Source organism: Cydia strobilella, chromosome 16, assembly GCF_947568885.1.
Source record: "Cydia strobilella chromosome 16, ilCydStro3.1, whole genome shotgun sequence".
In the NCBI taxonomy this organism is placed as follows: domain Eukaryota; kingdom Metazoa; phylum Arthropoda; class Insecta; order Lepidoptera; family Tortricidae; genus Cydia; species Cydia strobilella.
This window is the reverse complement of record NC_086056.1, coordinates 16,335,772-16,348,865: the sequence shown is the minus strand read 5'-3', so window position 1 is coordinate 16,348,865 and position 13,094 is coordinate 16,335,772. Positions and strand designations below refer to the sequence as shown.

Below are 13,094 nucleotides of genomic sequence, written 5' to 3'. Positions count from 1 at the left end.
AACCTAACCCTACACATCTTTTTTTATTTTTTATAACCTGTAGTGTCCCACTGCTGGGCAAAGGCCTCTCCCTTTGATTTCCATTACTCCCGTTGTTGAGCTGTTTCCGGCCAGTTATTAGTGAAGGTGTCTAAGTCGTCCCGCCATCTCCGCCTGGGCCTGGCACGTCCGCGCTTCTTTTGCGGCATCCACTTGGTGGCTATACTAGCCCACCTATCCGGATGCATGCATGCGGCAGACGTGACCTGCCCATTACATCTTATGCATTTAAATTTAAAAAAAATAGGGAAAACTACGGCTAAACCTAATTAGGTTTAGCCCTTCCCCTCTAAATTGGAAGGTCAGGTGGCAGTCGCTAAAGTGGCTTTTTTACGATGCAACCGGGAAAGCGCTATGATAAGAACAAGTTCCAAGAAACTCATTGTAAGTTTTCGTACCCTTGATCTCTAGTTTATCCCGTGCCTTAACACATAACTCATATGGTTTACCCATGATCAGTTTTGAGTATTCGGCTACTTCTTACTCCAAAGATCTCGTTCTAGTATATGCCAAGATGCTTCAGAAAATTTGTACGTCATTCGATAGCTATCGTAAGTACAAGGGAATGATGTCGAAATAGTTGGAACATAAATTGACTCAACTGATTAGGGTTGAACACAAACTGTGTCAGATCAAGGACGGCGCGAGTTGTTATGATGGTAAACAAAGGCTGCGCGTGAAGCGATAAACGGCACGCGCAGGCGTGGGCGCATGTAGCGGCAACTCCCATTTTTATACCACAACCACTTGACTACTGCTATCACAGGTCACAAGTTGCGAAGGACAAGATGAATCTACCGATACGTCATTTTAAAATATCCGTCCAGTATCCTAAGCTACAGAATGTACTGAATCATCAGCCATCTTAAACCCATAACACTTATAGCATATGTGTACTGTAAAACAATTTAATATTCTATAGTAAACTAGGTTACCAGAAACGTATTCTCCTTTATCTTCTGTATGTCAGTTTAAACAGGCTACGCAACATTATCTACATTGCGTGAGCCTATGATGACATACGCAAGTCCACTAACTCTCGCCTTGACCGTGTCTTCGAAACCAGGCTCTAGGTCAAGTTCGCTCCACGCGCTACGTTCATAAGTATGTAGGTAATTGTGTCACTGACGTATCATATCAACCGAACGTCATTACTGAAAGGCCACCAATGTCCACAAATACACGTGCTGCAGGCGTATGATGAACTGGTTATAAAATAAGAGCTCTTTTCCACTGACGTCCAGTTTTTTGCGGGTACGGTTTTCTGCAGGATCCCGTTTTAGTAGTATAAGTGCTAATATTTACACACACGAGCATTCTGTTTGCGGGATGCTGCACGCATGCTACAGAAAACGGGATCTGCGCAAAACCGTACCCGCAAAAACTGGAAGTCAGTGGGAAAGAGCTCTAAAGCGTCCTCTTACTGTCGAGTATCCAACGTTCTTTGCGATCTCGAACAGTTGTTGAGATATTGGGGCGTTCCATTTTTAAAACTCGCGCTGAACAAAGGCTACCTCCAATTTTCACAAACACCCTTATCCAGCGGTTCTCTGCGATCTCAAATCCTTGTCCTACCTTATCGAGATATGGGGGCCTTTCGTTCTCACAGAACTAACCTTGACCGTGTCTTCACTAGGTTCTAAAAGTCTAGGTCAAGTTTACTGCTCCACGCGTATGTTAATATGTAATGGTGTCACCCGATGCGCCGGCGCCGCTTATATCAGGAAATATACGCATTCACGTCAGTATGATAATTTGATTATGCTATCGTGACAAAATTATGACATCCTCTTGCTCTTCAAATACGGATTTGTTTTAAAATTAGTAAGCACGCCGCAAAAGCAAAAGCTACCTCAAAAGCTCATAAAACCCTCTAAAAATAGGATTTTTTGGTATAATATAATCCTTCAACTGTCATTATAACTTGTTATGCATAGTAAATTTTTTACCAATATGTATATCGGACTTGAATTGACTTGATATTCCGAAACCCTAAGTAATTAGATTACTAAACTTTTTTAGTATGAATTAAGGTTAGGTTATAATTGTCTTACTTTATCCTTATGTGAAAACCTTCTTCATCTTGTAAGTTAAATCATGAAAATGTTAGAAAAATGTATTCAAATCATTAACTTTCGTAATGTCCACAAAAACGGAGCCGGTTTTCCCGAACGTTTTTGACCCAATAACGCCTTTAAAAAATAATGTATGCCTTCCAACATACTTCTATCAATTTTTCACTAGTCTTTTATACTAACTTGCATGCTCGTGTAGTTAGATCAGATTAGAAGATGTCCTTTTCAATGACAAAGGCTATGGTCGCACGCTAATGATATCCCCCGCCCATGCCTTGAAATCCAATCCAAAGAGGGATACCAAAAACAACGTAGCATTCCTAGCAACAGACATCGAGGAAGGGCACTACAGCCCGTGCGGGCGGCACGTGCCCGGCAAGGACGGCAAGCCCACGTGCTACGATATTCACATGATATTCACTATCTGTGAATCTTATTGCAACGCAATAAAGTCTATCAGCAGTCAATTAAGTGTTTTGTTTTTAATAGTCACATTCACTGCGCTCTCGACAGGCCAGTGTATCCCTTTCTGAGAACGAATACTTACTGTATTTATTACAGAGCTACTGGTCACCTTACAAGAGGGACACTAGCTTAGGCGAGCTTAGAGGGGGCGTAAAGTCAAGAAATTAGAAAGGAACAAAAGATTGGGCGCGCCGCGCAAAACATGCGACGGAAGATATCGCGAACGCGCGGGTTTTGACGTTTTTCATCAATATCTCTGAAAGTACACTTCTGTTTAAAATTTTGCTAGTCAAATCCATCGGCGAAAATAACACATGTAAAACCTTTTAAGGTTTTGCTTAGAGTCTGCCCTCGCAAATATAGTCTAGTTTCTGGCATCTGCAATTTTGCGGTAACCCCTCTTATTTAATATGCACATCATGCACATCCTGTATTCTAATCGCGAGCACTTCTTGAATCTTGAGTTCTTGACTAACTAACATAAGTGAGACCTCGAGGTATAAGTATAACAAGTATGTGTACAGTAGGATCATTTTGTAATGGTTATACGAACGCGATCCTGAAAGTAGAGCTCAATGAATTCGTAATTGTCTTGCGCAACATCTGTTTGTCGCTTAGTGCAAAGCGATTTTAATATATCTCTGTTATTGTAAGTGCAAGTATTTGTTTATGTTGATTCTCTTACGTCACGGCGGTTATTAAATAGATAGACGGCACATTTCACACGTAATAAAATCTGCACATAATTCAGTATGATTTACTGTGACAAATGTTTGTTCTAATGGAATAGTTAATTTACTTTACAGTACATATGGTGCTACTTTCTCGCACTAGTGCGTCAAATAGCACTTTTCGTGCATATGTCGAAAGTTTAAAGGGCCATATGTAATAGGTAATTAATAGGTAATTCGCAACTCGTGTCGATTTAAAACACTCCCTGCGGTCGTGTTTTAATTTATCGCTACTCGTTTCGAATTTCCTCTTTTCCGCACTTGTATCGTAAATAACTATTTCACCACACCAGCTGGTAAAGGCTCTCCTGATTGTTTTAATTACATTTATATTTTCTACCCCACCTGGCGCTACGCATACGCAGGCCTCTACGATAAAGCCACTGTTTCACACCCAAACCGATGGACAGATTGTTTTGCTGTAGATATTTTTCGTATCATTATCAGGGAAAGGATTCTCCTTGTGGTAGGCCCTTATAACGCGAGGTATTACATTTGTAATGTGGCATTGTTAATAGTTGTGGAATGGAACCTCGATATATAGTCTCTTTTTCCACAATTTATTAACCAGTAAGAACTACCGACAAATTGAAAAGAAGCCTTTGTTCAGTAAAAACCAATTTGGCAATATAATTTTACCTTGAATAGCTGGAATCGAGACGAAAGCTTTCAAGTGCGAGGGCAGGCCTAGCCATAGGCACGCTGCCCGCGAACAAAGTTTAAACATAATTTACTTTCAAACCCGTCACTTTGCATGCTAAGGTGGTGTTCACACTGACGCCGGAACCATATAAACAAGCAAATAAACTTAAACCCCGCAAAATTAAAGGCCGCGACTGTTAGCCACCCAAAGTTAGGCACCTGTACTGTATAGTATAGTTATAGCTTTACTCTCGGGAACCGACTATTCGAAATGATTGGTTTTGACCTCGTATAGCAGTTTCTGTTAGATTGCGAACTGTTTAATTAAACAATTAGCCTCATGCATGAAGTTTATATTTGAACGAAATATGTTTTATTCGGATGTTTGTTACCGTTATATCATGTTACAAATGCATTTCCGTTTTTAAATTACCATTTAATTACTTTAAATTATAAATAAAAAGTACAATCATTTGCCCGCGAAAAGCTAGTGAGCGAAACGCCCGAAACGCCACGTGACGTCACGCGTTCGACAGATTAGTGTCATTAGTAGCAAACGTCAGTTGGGCCGCCCAACGTGTGACGTCATCACGCTCTGTCGAATTCGCGCCAAAAATTATGAGCGTTTCAACCGCTCAAAAATTTTCAACATTTTAAATATTTTCTAATAAAATAATGTTAAGGTTTACAAAAGTATTTTTATCATTTCCGGTGTTCCAACGATATAAATTATGAATCCAAAAATAAAAATAAATTCATGCATGGAGCTAATTAGACATGCATTGAGTCCTACTCAGGAGCAGTTGGAAATAGTGGGCGTGTGGCAACCTTTTTCGACCAGGGTGCTTACGCTTAGCCAATGCAAATCGTTAAGCCAGCGTATCTATAGTCATCTCTCTCTATCACTTACTCTTCCGTATTAAAGCGACAGTGAGAATTGCGTTTCGTTCGTTCATCATCATCATCATCATTACAGCCCTTTATCGCCCACTGCTGAGCATAGGCCTCTCTTCCAGTACGCCACTTGTCCCGGTCCTGAGCTAATACCATCCAGAAGTGACCCGCAATTTTCCGGATATCGTCCACCCAACGAGCCAACGGACGCCAGGGGCTTCTTTCATTCGAAAACGTTTCGTTCTTTACGGAGCATTAACGATTGGCATGTTGGCTACGCAGCCTGACATGTCAGGATAAAGCGTCCGATTCGAAAAAGTCACCGTTGCTCTATCATGTCGTTATCGCATCGATAGATAACCGCGACCATTACACGCCCACTAAACAGACGAATTATGTTTTTCTGTTTGTATGAACCAACAAGAACAAAGTCTGTCAAAGTGAAAGATGAAGATGATGATGAGAGTGCTAATGGAGTTTGATAATCGCTACTTCACAGTGCGAAAATCGGCCCATATTTGTGACGTTTTCAACCAAAAGGTACCACATTGTCGCTTGTCGATAAGGTTGATTTCTAATTGAAGCTATATGGAAATAGCGCCTTACTGACAAGCGACAATAAGTACCCTTTTGGTTGAAAATGGCACATTTATAGGCACACGTCCGGCTCTGCATCCCGTCGGCGCCGAGGAAACTCATTCCACGCGACCTAGTTCATACACGACACGATTAGTTGACTTAGAAAACTTCAATATACAAGCTAAGTATGCGAAGAATTTGTTTACAGCCGGTTTTTTTATGTACAAAATTAGTTACACAACCAAAAACGGTAATATTAGAACGGTAGAGCGTAAATCTTGGGATCTCTACAATTCTGGGACCCGGCACAAGTCTCGGGAACTACAAAACACTAACTGGCTACAAACTACAATACATAAGTCCGCCTTTTGTACTTGTACAGTTGTATTTTCTTTTGTGCAATAAAGATTAAATAAATACAGACATTATAGACTATAGGAAACATTTCAAACTCATTGACCTGAAAACAAAGACCGAACACTCTTTTAACAGTACTATTTTCAATAAATTCCCAGAAAGGACAGCAGCACAACTTATCAATGATGGCTCACGATATTCTAATAAAAATGTACGGGACAGGACTTTTCAGGTACGATTAACTACGGCTTCCAGTCACCAACTGTTGGCTCTTCTCATAAGTTTATCAATAAATGGAAGAAACCTTTATCCATTAATGATCAGTTGATCCTTCTTCAAATACCTATAAAAAGAAAATAAAGCTGCATGACTGAGCGTTCATTTATATCACCGATAGTATCCATAATAGTCAGGAAAGTAAGTAATGTATTTTTCATCACACTTGCTCGAAAAAGATCTTATTTCATGCAGGTGTACTGAAGGACAAAGGCCTATTTTGTTCCCGCGGGAGTTAAGGATTCTGAAAGAAAAAAAGCTATTAACACGAGCTATAATGGAACTAAATGGAACTATCCATGTGTTCGTAATCATCACCGTCGTCAGCAGCGGCGCTTACAACTAACAACAACTAATAAGCGTCTTCAGCTGTTGACGAATTTCGACATATCTATAATCTTACACGTGTTTGTAACTGCGTAAGTCGTTAATCCACTAATAAATATTTTTGTTTGTTATATTCACCTTAACAAAACCTTGTTATTTCGTCAAAGTACCTATTTAAAGATTAGCTTGTTGTCACTTGTCACGTCATTACCATGCATAACAATTACTTCATTCATTGAAGATAGTCGACAGATAGTTTTGGGTCAGTCGGAATGATTTTCCTTAAGCCGACAATGTCAAGGATTTGAGACGTAAATAGGTGTTTTACATTTATAATCTAGAGCCAAATTAAGAGCGACGCAGATAATGCTGTTTATTTCAGCACAATATTTTTTATGCGTGGTTAATTATGTTTATTTTTTTACAGTAGAGGCATATGCTTTTGACTAAGTAAATAGAGCAACGCTCAGATCCCATACCAGGTCCTAGACGCCATACCATACTGGCGTAGAGGTACTAGGGCCATGCTCTATGATTTATTCGTAAACCTTTTTGCAAGAATATGAGGTTCACCGATGGTCAGTTAATAGTATATACCTACTTATTGCTGTTATTATAAAAAAATACACAATCTCTCAATGTAAACTCCGAAAACCATCCATACTAATATTATAAATGCGAGTCTGTCTGTGTGTTACCTCTTTACGCTTAAACCGCTGAACCGATTCAGTTGAAATTTGACATAGAGATAGTTTGAGTCCCCGGGAAAGGCATAGGATAGTTTTTTCCCCGGAAATCATCCCTTAAGAGTGTTAAAATTATCTCACTTCAACCCCGAAAGTGAGATAATTGATGCATGGCATTTGACGATCGGTCTGGCCTAGTGGGTAGTGACCCTGCCTGTGAAGCCGATGGTCCTGGGTTCAAATCCCGGTAAGGGTATTTATTTGTGTGATGAACACAAATATTTGTTCCTGAGTCATGGGTGTTTTCTATGTAAACATATAAGTATGTATTTATCTATATAAGTATGTATCAAAAAATGACTATTTCATATAATAACCAGCAAATCACAATTACAAGCCCAAAAACAGCCATCCAAGCGTATCATGGTTACGTTGCATTTAGTCTACGATATGGTATAACTGTATGGGGTAACGGATCAAATATAAATTGATTGTTTATAGCTCAAAAACAGTGTATACGTGCAATTTGTGGTGTTTCGGTATTAACTTCATGCAGACCATTACTTAAAAAACTAAATCTGCTCACTGTACCTTGTTTATATATATTTGAAATGTGTGTATTTGTAAAATGCAACCAAAATCTATATACAAAAAATGACGAAATATGTAACTTTAATACGCGATACCCTAACAAACTAGTATGTCCGAGAGCACACACGAGTCTCAACAGAAAAAGTTGTTATCCCATGAGCATATGTTTATTTAACAAACTGCCAGATACTATTAAATTCCTAACATTTCAATTATTTAAGAGACGTTTATTTAAATGGCTTAATGAGCAGACATTCTACTCAATAAAAGAATATCTAGACAACTAAACTGTCTTACATCATATTTATAAATCTGTGACATCTTAATTTATTTTGTATTATACCATATAATTCGTTTTTAATATTTGTTATTTTGTATGTTAATATTGTTGTGTAAATATAAATTAACTTTAGACATTATCTAAATTAGTGCATGTTTAGTATTAGGCATAAAACTTGAAATTTGCATGTCACTGTGTGACAAGGTAGCTTGGCTCACTTACTACTGTGAACTGTAACATCCTATGTATCTTTCGCAAATATATTACTTATGACTATGCCTTATGTATATCGTCGCCTAGCACCCATAGTACAAGCTTTGCTTAGTTTGGGGCTAGGTTGATTTGTGTAAGATGTCCCCTGATGTAACTATTATGCTCAAATTGAATCATTGCCTTTACATTTTATCAAGGCGTTAGAAGTTAGTTTGTCTGGTATAGATAGGGAATCAATAAAAAGCAGATTGGATAAAAAAAGAAGCTAATACCCAAAATAAAAATTCTACGCAGACGGAAGTCGCGGGCATATAATAAGCGTACCTTATTTTTTTTTTCATACTTATCGCATTTATTTACTTAGCGTACACTGTATTTACTATGTTAGATCACATGTTAAATAACAAGCGAACGAGATTTTCTTTCATAAGCAAATCGACTTGTAACTTGTAACGTCTTCCGGTATCAGTGATAGCTCAATGACATAATTTGCCATGCAAATGAGACAAGGATATGTCAAACAAACTAGTTTCCTATTTATGTGCATCGTTTGACGTATATATTTACTTATAATATGAATATTTTACCATTTACAATTATAAATTTAGCAAATTCCTCTAATACGATAATAATTATAATATACTAGCTAGTAGCTGTTGCCCGCGACTTCGTACGCGTGGATTTGTATGTTGGTGGTTATATATTCTACATGAGCATAATAGATATAGAACATTATGCAGCAAAAGATATCAGTAGGGACGGTTAATCATTTGTTAATAATTATACAACGCATGAAATTTGTCTTTCACCAACTACGAAGTTTCAAGACCCTAACTGATTTTTTTTTCCGATATAATCCCTCGACCCTCTTAGAAGATTTACAAGTCCACTATTTAAAAAAAAATTTGCTCCCGAAACTATTAATACAAACTTTTCAAAAACGGTGTAAGTAATCAGTTTTTGTCTATTTTAATATAATGCCCTTTTTACCAAGTTTCAAGTTCCTAGCTTAAAAGAAAATAATTGTAATGTACCACATATAAACTTACATCCCCTTTTTAACTCCTTTAGGGGATGAATTTTCAAAAACGCTAAAATAACTTTTCTTGTATTTTAATAATATAAATAAATAAAATAAAATAAGCCTTTATTGCTGCTCTACATTGATAACAATATATTATTAAATATTACTTTTCCGACGATTGGGTTTTGTAACAACAGCTTGTCTTTCGACAAAGGCCTCCTCTAAAGATTGCCATTTCTCCCTATCTCTTGCAAGTCTAATCCATCCTGGGCCGGCCACTTTTTTGAGGTCATCTTCCCAGCGTTTCCATTGGCCACCCTGTTTCCTTGCACAGCCTATTGGGTACCATTCTGTTATCTTCCTGGTCCATTTATCAGTTTTTTCTCTTATCATGTGTCCTGCCCACTTCCATTTTAGTGTTTTACATACTTTATTCGCATCTCTGAATTTGGTTATACCTTTAATTATGTTTAGTTTTATTTTATCTTTTCTTTTTACTCCAATTACACTTCTCTCTATTCCATTTTGGCATACTTTAATTTTGTAAGTTAGTTTTTCAGTTAGTGCCCATGTTTGGCATCCGTAATATGTTAAACACGGCAGGATGCATGTGTTAAAGACTTTCCTCTTTTCCTTTATAGGCATGTCTTGGTTTTTCATTACTTCGTTATGTGACCAAAACCTTTTCCAAGTGTTGGCAATTTTTCTATCAATTTCTTTAGCCATAGTGTCACTTGTAGCTGTTAACTGACCCAAGTATACATATTCATCCACATAATCTATTTTTTCCTTATTTACCATGATGCTGTGACTTTGTGAACCGTTAGTCATGATTTTGGTTTTGCTTGTATTCATTGAAAGCCCCGCTGTTATGCTTTGGTCTGATAGTTGTTGTAGCATTTTTTCTAAATTTTTTGGACACTCTGAGAATAAAATCAAATCGTCTGCAAAACGCAAATGACTCAGGTTTTCACCGTTTATGTTGAGTCCATTTTTATTCCATTCCAGATTCCTGAATATCATCTCTAAGGCCGCCGAGAACAACTTAGGAGATATTGGATCCCCTTGTCGGACTCCTCTTCCTATAGGGAACTCTTTTCCCGTTGCTTCTAGTCTGATTTGGGCAGTGCTTTTCGAGTATATGTTTTTAAAAATAAGCGTATGTATTTTCTTTCTGCCTTTTTACGAAGTTTCAAGTCCCGCACTCAAAAAAATTTATGATCTCCATACAAACTTTCAACCCCTTTTTCACCACCTTAGGGGATGAGTTTTGAAAAACCCCTTCTTAGTGGATATTAACGTCATAAAAGCTATCTATTGTGAAAAATTCAGCTCTCTAGGTCCAACGGTTTGGGCTGGGCGTTGATTTAAGTGAGTCAGTCAGTCAGTCAGGACTTTTACGTTTATATATATAGATTATGATTATGATTACTTGCTCGAACTGCGACAGACTACTTGAAGGTTTCAACTGGTTCAACGTTGAAATATCTGCCGTTGAGACTGCCGGTAATTTGCGACCATATTTATCTCAATACAGATTGTGACAATACTATGTCAAGTATATTTGGGCTTTCGACCGTGTGCCGCGCGAAGTTTTCTGGCTTGTTTTACAAAAAACTGGGTGTCCCGAAAAGTTCGTTAACTTAGTCAGACAGTTTCATGAAAATATGATGGCTTGAGGACTCGCTTCTTGGGTACTCTGGACAAATACAACTCAGCGTTCGTTCTGACAGAAGTGTGGAATACCTTTCTCGATTCAAGGCCCAATCGAAAACCACAAAGCTCTCCGTGCTCGAGATTCTTTATGCCGACGACGTTTGCTTAATTATTTGGTCACAGGGGACTATTGTCCTAGTCTATATCAAGCATTACACTTTTTAAACACGCTAATGATTTCGACTATAGGTAGGTGGATATGTTTAATCATAAAACGCGACAGAATCTCTGCATTTAATCGTTGTGCAACAACACGTGGAGATTTAAAATAAATACAACATGCACTCTACATCGATAAGTGACCTCGGCACGGCTAAACCGTGACCCGAGAGCTCATCGTACTAACAGCAACACCCTAACCATCTCAGAACCTTATGTCCACGCAATAAAGTTTACGATTGTTCAATTAACAACGTGGACGATATCGCAGGTTATCCACTATCCAGCGCAGGTCGCACATTCAAAACAGGTGAAGCGCAAAATATATCATTATTTTCGAGTTATCGTAACGGAATACATGATACATGCATATGTGACCAATACACTAGACAATAAAGGAGTGCGAAGATCACGTAAATCATTTGTTGTGACAATTTCGACTATTCTACGCGCAAATGGACTTATGGCGCCATTATTGTGTTTACCTATGTGTAGTATTTAAGTGTAAGTGCTGGCTTGTTTTATACAAATTCTACACGCGATACATGGCATGGCCGCTATGTCTTCGTTAATCGCTAAAAAAATACTTAACAATAAGCTCGCTGTTGTCAAACGATTTGGATTTTTCCTTTTGCCCTATTGTTGTCAGATTTTTTACGAAGAAAACATTGTCAATCAATAAGCAAATTTCGTCAGAGGTAGAGTTTTATTTAACTTGCAATGTGCCTATGTATGTATGTATGTGTAATGTGTAACTATGTTTGTACGGGTCAAATCTTGCAAGTTAAATTTAACCCACTTCCGGGTTTCCGATAAAGCTGAAAATTTGCATACATATGTAAGTCGTGTGACAATGCAATATTATGGTATCATCGAGCTGATCTGATGATGGAGACAGGAGGGGGCCATAGGAACTGTTATAAAATAACGAAACCTAATTGTGTTTGGGGTTTTTAGAATTGTCTCGATGAGTATTAGTTGCCTGTGAAAAAAAAGTACAGTCATAGTCAGCGACAAAAGCTTGTACCAAAAATGAAATTTTTGCCAAAAACTTATTTGATTATATAGTCTTCTTGTTTGTTTTTTAATGTGCATCAATGTCTCATAATATCGTTACTTCACTTCTATTTTCGGTGTAACTTACATCAAAAATAGAAGTAACTAAGTAATTAGTAAAGTAAAAAGTAACCGATACTATATTTACCCGAAGGCCATGACAAAAAGTAGTGAAATCGCTCGAAAAGTTATTTTTCAAACTGTTTTCGTACATGTATCTAACTATGTAGTATTTTGTTTGTCGACAGAGTAGCTCGGGACGCTTGCGGTCGGGATGGAGGACGAGGTGACGTTCCTGTTCCAGCTGGGTGTGCTGCGCGACGCCGTGGCCGCGCCTGCACACACGCTCACGCTCGCGCACCTCAAGGAGCTGGCCGTCAAGTTCGTGCACGAGAAGGTACGTAGCTGTCTCCGCCGGGTGTGCTGCGCGACGCCGTGGCCGCGCCCGCACACACGCTCACGCTCGCGCACCTCAAGGAGCTGGCCGTTAAGTTCGTGCACGAGAAGGTACGTACTTAGCTGTCTCCGCTGGGTGTGCTGCGCGACGCCGTGACCGCGCCCGCACACACGCTCACGCTCGCGCACCTCAAGGAGCTGGCCGTCAAGTTCGTGCACGAGAAGGTACGTAGCTGTCTCCGCTGGGTGTGCTGCGCGACGCCGTGGTCGCGCCCGCACATACGCTCACGCTCTCGCACCTCAAGGAGCTGGCCGTCAAGCGTGCACGAGAAGGTTAGCCAGAGTAGCGATTCCATGACAGATACTTTTCCAGTAATCTATGTCACTTCTAAATAATTACGTATTTCATTACATATTGTGATGTGAAAGCTGGCTAGGCTAAAGCACTTTTCTACCCTGGTTATATATACTATTATTATACCTTTACTACATTGACCTTTGCCTTTGATATTAACCTTTGCAACATTGACATTGTGCTTTCACGATTTTTACTCATTATTATTTAAATTATCTCATTATTGTTTATTT

At 38.7% G+C, this 13,094-nt stretch overlaps 1 protein-coding gene across 1 annotated transcript in view; it reads left to right on the top strand.

Annotated features, from left to right (window-relative positions):
* LOC134748228 (serine/threonine-protein kinase D1) overlaps window positions 1-13,094 on the top strand; it is a 96,525-nt gene that overhangs the window by 40,711 nt on the left and 42,720 nt on the right. The window contains exon 2 of the mRNA XM_063682949.1: window positions 12,359-12,507. Within this exon, the coding sequence (XP_063539019.1) occupies window positions 12,385-12,507 (123 nt within the window). The 5' untranslated portion in view covers window positions 12,359-12,384. The remainder of the gene's footprint in view (window positions 1-12,358; window positions 12,508-13,094) is intronic.